The sequence below is a fragment of the Bidens hawaiensis genome, unplaced genomic scaffold (genome assembly GCF_021521415.1).
Source record: "Bidens hawaiensis isolate Kalapana, Puna unplaced genomic scaffold, B.hawaiensis_p1.1 tig00020525_1, whole genome shotgun sequence".
Classification (NCBI taxonomy): domain Eukaryota; kingdom Viridiplantae; phylum Streptophyta; class Magnoliopsida; order Asterales; family Asteraceae; genus Bidens; species Bidens hawaiensis.
The window spans coordinates 1-6114 of record NW_027493140.1 but is presented as its reverse complement, the minus strand read 5'-3'; the positions used below and the strand labels follow the sequence as shown (position 1 = coordinate 6114).

At 35.8% G+C, this 6114-nt stretch overlaps 1 protein-coding gene across 1 annotated transcript; it reads left to right on the top strand.

Moving 5' to 3' along the window:
* The first annotated feature begins 442 nt into the window (after window positions 1-442).
* Window positions 443-4678, top strand: LOC143561024 (uncharacterized). The gene is made up of 7 exons (XM_077049184.1): window positions 443-815; window positions 2246-2487; window positions 2572-2694; window positions 2771-2887; window positions 3775-3945; window positions 4023-4164; window positions 4263-4678. Exons 1-7 carry the CDS (start codon window positions 443-445, stop codon window positions 4427-4429), a joined length of 1335 nt encoding a protein of 444 aa, XP_076905299.1. The 3' UTR covers window positions 4430-4678.
* The last annotated feature ends 1436 nt before the right edge of the window (window positions 4679-6114 follow it).

The following is a 6114-nucleotide window of genomic DNA, read 5'->3' as shown; positions in this document are numbered from 1 at the left end:
CTAAATCCGGTCGATCAAATGCTAATGGAAAAGCAAAAGGAACGTATCCGAAAGAGGTTGATCGAAGAAGACCAAGCCGAAGAATAAGAATAATGTTTTTTTATTTTTAGATATTAATGTGTTTTTTTTATTCATGTGTGTTTTTTTAATAATTTATGAGTTTTTTTAATAATACGTTTTTTGAATATATTTATAAAAAAATAAAAAAAAAAAATCCGCTGGAGCCCCTGCTGGAGCCCCTCCACACCAGGGTCAGGGGCTCCAACGGGGACTCCAACACCCCCCTTATCTAGTTTCTCTCTCTGCCACACGTCATAATATTATTGGCTGGAGCCCCCACTAAAGCCCCGTTAGAGCCCCACACCCTCAGCCTAATAATAATATTATAACAATAACAATCAATAACCGTCGTCAGTTAGTTAGCTCAACTCAAGCCCCGATCATGTCAACCCTCAAAACGACACCGTTTAACTTCACCGGAATCTCATTTCCGATCTCCGTTCACAGGCGGCGAACTTCCTTCACGTTTCCTCATCTTCACCAGCCTCAATCTCCGGCGTACTGTATCTCCAACACCGGAGCTAAATCCGATAACCGGAGACTTAAACAGCTTCCGATCGGAGAGGTTTCTGGTAGTGATGATGTTAATGTTAATGTTAATGTTAATGTTAATGTAAGTGGAAGAATTGAGCAATTGCGGAAGAAGAAGAGATTAGATTTGTTGAAGTGTAATAAATCGTTATGGCGGAGGATATTTTTTGCGTCGAATAAAGTTCGGAGTGTTTTGTTGCTTAATGTTCTGACTCTAGTTTACGGTAGATCTAAATCTCTTGTTATCAGCTTTTTTGTTAATTGATAAAATAGTGTTGATAGATATTAGATGATTGACTGATTGGATATGTGTAGTTATTAGTTTTTGCCTTAGATTTTGCTAAATTAGGAGTATATGTTAAATTAGACGACACGGTAAGACACGATTAGATTTTGCCTTAGTCGGCTAGACATGATTACCTGAGGTGCTAGACACAAACACGACGCGATAAGACACAATTACCTGTGTGGCTAGACACAAACACGACACGATACAATTACCTGTGGTGCTAGACACGAACACGACACGACACGGTGTGCCAGACACAATTACCTGTGGTGCTAGACACGAACACGAACACGACACGACACAATTACCTGTGGTGCCGGACACAATTACCTGTGGTGCTAGACACAAACACGACATGACACGGCACGATCACCTGTGGTACTAGACACGAAAACGACACGGCACGATAAGACACGGTTACATGTGGTGCTAGACACGAACACGACACAATAAGACAAAACTACCCGCGGTGCTAGACACGAACACGACACGATAAATAACCGTGTAATTTTTTCCAAACATGAACATGAACCTATTTAGAAGACCTATTTTAGTACACAATAAATATCATATATGTAGTTTAATAAAAGTTGCCAAAAGTTCATAAAAGTTCAATAAATAACATATAATCCTTAACATATTTGAAACAAAAATCCATAAAAGTCTAAAATTAAATCATTAAATCCACTAAGTTGAGCATTTATTTTATTTAAATAAAAATTAAAATATAAGCGGGTGTAAAATGGTGATTAACAGGTTAACATGTCTTTAACCTGTTTAGATAACAACTTAAACAAGTCTTACACAAGTTGACCTGTTTAAGACACGAAACCTGTTAAGCTCAAATCCAAACTTGTTTATCTCCATGTCATGTTGTGTCGTGTTAATATTGCCAGCTCTAGGTGTATTTGTTAAACTGCAATATATTTTCTCCTAATCTGTTTTCGACATCAATAGAGGCGGTTTTCCGGTTCCTGTAGAAGAGATGCATTGGTGTGTTCTTACCAGAATCTTAATCTAAAAGACTAAAACCATAGAGTTCTGTAGTTTTGCCTCAAATTTATTGTTATTTTCACCTGATCAGAAGATTTTTGGCTCCGTTAGAAGCTGTATTGGTTGTTATTTTACATATAACTTTATAGTATTAGTGTACTGTCCACATTTTTGTCAAAAATTAGAATACTGAACCTTATTTTTTCTCATGATTAAACTATCAATCAAGTGTGCCATGAGATGATCACCTGCCTATTGTGCTATATAATTTGCTCTATTATATTCAATTATTCGTTAACTTAAGTTATCTTCAATAATGTGGCCCGTGTGATCTGATTATACTAAGAAAATAATTTGTTTTTATTGTTATAGCTAGTGACATACCGGTGTTAAAAGAGGTTGAAGCAGTCATGGACCCTGCAACATTCACGGTTGTGAGATTCGCTGTTTCCGCCATTCCGTTTATCCCATTTGCTTGGAGAGCTTGGGGCGATGCTCAAACGCGCAATTCAGGAATCGAGTTGGGATTTTGGGTCAGTTTGGGCTATATCACACAGTCTTTTGGGCTGTTGACTTCTGATGCCGGGCGAGCATCCTTTATTTCTATGTTTACTGTAAGATGTACTTGATAGTTGATACAAGTATTATTTATGATAAAGATGTGTTTATATTGATATGGTAAAATATGATGAAATTAGGTAATTGTGGTTCCAATGATTGATGGTATGCTAGGAGCCGTGATTCCGGCTAGAACTTGGTTTGGTGCACTCATGTCCATTATTGGAGTTGGAATGCTGGAATGCAGTGGCTCACCTCCATGTGTAATAATTATTTTCATTTTCAAAGATTTATTATCATTATTATTATTGTTAATGAATCTTTTGTTAAATCTGTTAGGTTGGTGATTTGTTTACCTTTCTAAGCGCGTTATTCTTTGGCATACACATGCTAAGAACCGAGCATATATCAAGACAAACAGACAAAGCAAACTTCTTGCCAGTCCTTGGATATGAGGTCAGTCAGTTAATTCATTCATAAGTTATGTGGTTTAAGTCCATGTTATAGGGGAAGTGGTTGGTCCGAAACCTAATAACGGGTCAATTATTAATGGGTTGGAGCCCCATGGACCCAGCCTAGAGCCCCAGACTGAGGGTAGGGGTGTGCACAAAACCAAAAGGACCGAACCGAAACCGAAAAAAACCAAAAAAAGCGAACCGAAAAAACCAAACCGAATTAGAAACCGGCGGTTCGGTTTTGAACTTTAGAAAAAAACGAAATAATGGTTTTGGTTGGTTTTGTATTTTGTAAAGAACTAAAAAAACCGAACCGAACCGAACCGAAATAACAAAATAAAAATAACCCAAATATCGTAACCGTAACTATTAAAACAAAATCTGTCAATGACTATTTGTTTACTGTTAACATATGGTTAATAAAAAATATATATAGTTTCTGCATATGGTTAATAACTAATAATATTGGTATTTTTAGTTTTGATTTTGAATTTTGTTTTTAAATGCATCTTTTATTAGCTTTTAATATTTGACGTCCAAATATTCAATATTCTATTAATTATTAGTTTAAAGAAAAAAAATATATCATGCCCAATTTCAATATCTTGGGTCAAGTTTTGTTGTTTACCCAAAAACTTTTGGCTTGATTAGCAAAACCAAAAAAACCGCATCCTAAACCGAACCGAACGGTTTTAAAAAATCATAAAACCGAAAGTTTGGTTTTCGGTTCGGTTTTAGTTAAAAACCGCACCGAACTGCACCACGCACACCCCTAACTGAGGGTACCGTCTACACACAATGATGGGAAACTCATGGAAAAAGTTTCTCATAACTAAAGTATTTTTACAATTTTCTTACCAGTATAAAGCTTAACCTTGTAATTCATAGGTGTGTGTTGTTGCTTTGTCATCTATTATCTGGTATTTGATTGATGGTAACCTCGAGTATCATCCATCGTCTTGGACATGGGAAATGTTTATGAATTGGGTCGTGGAGTTCCCTTGGATACCCGCTTTATATACCGGTGCCTTTTCAACTGGTGCATGCTTGTGGATAGAGGTAACATGTATTAACTTTAAATCCTGTTAATGCCTTCTTTACATATTGAGCTAATATATTATGCTCAATTGAAACAGATGACAGCAATGCGCGATATATCAGCCACAGAAACTGCACTTATTTACGGGTTGGAGCCCGTTTGGGGAGCCGGTTTTGCATGGTTTCTCCTTGGTGAAAGATGGGGTCTCCCCGGGTGGTTTGGTGCTGCTCTTGTACTAGGTCACCATTCATTTTCTATCTTGTTTTTGAAGTAAAATAGTAATAATAATAATGGACTAATAGTAATAGTTATAATAGTTTTAAACTGATGTCTGCAGGTGGAAGTTTAATGGTGCAGATATTCGGGGCTTCTTCTCCTAGTTCATCTGATGGTTCTAGTAAAACAGATGGTGTCACACTTATTTCAGATAGGCAAAACGGGCTTTCTGCTACGCCGATTCCAGTCAGGTCTAGAAAAGATGTCTCTGACTTATTAAAGAAGTAGTTATAGCCCATATATTAACATGTCATACATACTATAGGAGTGTAGATATAGGCTATGTGTTAATATGATTATATACAGTGGTTTAGAGAAGAATGTAGGTTAAAGCATTATGCAGAATATATATAGGTAATATTGTGACTAGGATATGTACAACTTAGAGCCAGAAAAGAGCATGTGGAGATAATAATGTGTCTTCAAATCATGTACATGTATATAACTATGTATTGAAAATTTATCATTTTTGTTGTTTTGTTCACATCCAATGGAAAACAATTGTATCACATGACTATAAACCCATTTTGACTCAACTAAACTGATACCTTTTTTTTTAAAACAACTCGTTTTGACATGAACGCTGCCTACTGAGGCCACGCCAGGCATCCGACATGAGTTCTGATCATATGCAAGGTGTAGGCCTGAACTCTGGATGATGGTGATTGGGGTAGGGTTGGATTTCACATCGTATTTTAAAGTGAACGATATCAAAATAGGCATGTTTGACCAAAAACTCGGTAAAATATATAACAAAAAAAACCCAACCAAAACACATAATCCACTTGGGAATCTTGGACACCAAGGTAGCCCGGACGGAATTCAATGCAAAAGTGAGTTGACACCTGCATTATAACAACAAGTGTCTCGATTGAGCTGCGCAAGTGTCTCAACAATCTCTGATACCTTCAAGAGCTTCTTGATCACGGTTCAATTAAGTGGATACGAAGGGAGACGAGAACCTTGTGACTTGGCTTCCAATTACGAGAACATCAATGAAAATGTTGAGGACCAAAATAATATGGAGAACCATCAACTAAACAATTAAGGACAATCTAACACAAGTACACAACTCAAATGCCATCATCCCAGTTAATCTTAAGTTTGTGACATAAAGTTTTTTTAGAACATAAGTGGATAACTTAAGTTGATCAACATTGTACAAACTCTTAGTATTCATTGTCACACTTTTATATTCGACACACGAATATAACTTACAAAACATAAGAAATTCTAATGTTTTCTATCTACAAATCTAAACAAAGAATTTCTAGCCAACACATTTTTTAGGTATATAGCAAATAGAGGTGCACAAAACTGAATTTTGGGCCAAATCGAATCGATTTATTAACCAGCTTGGAAGTTGGACTAAGTCAAAGAAAATTAGCATCCGGTCGGATTAAGACCAGAATATAAGGCTTTCTATATTATAAGTGAAAGAAGCATATAGAAGTATAAATTCTTTTTATATAAAGGAGGAATCTTACAATTCAATCCATATATGAAGTTGTCAAAAGGATAGCACTTTACCACTTTCCATATTTTATTCGATTATTACGTGAGCGTTTCTTGGTAAAACAGAATCTATTAAGACAATGACATAAAAAGATTTCGTTAGATAAGATCTTGATAACAATGTTTTACATAGTATTTTATGTAATAATTTATACATTTACTTGAATGGTATGATCTCTCCGTCACCTGATAATGAAAGGGTGATCTCGTAGATTTTGGTGGAGTTAAGTACCCCACTCAATAATTGTTTTGGATCCAATCCATAGGATTCAATAGAAAATATAAATCTTTTATGATACACCAGATTTGACTCAGTTATTGATATTTTAGAACACTTACACTACAGTTAATGTATGAAATGAATCAACCCATGATTCGCTGTTAATTTAACAATTACT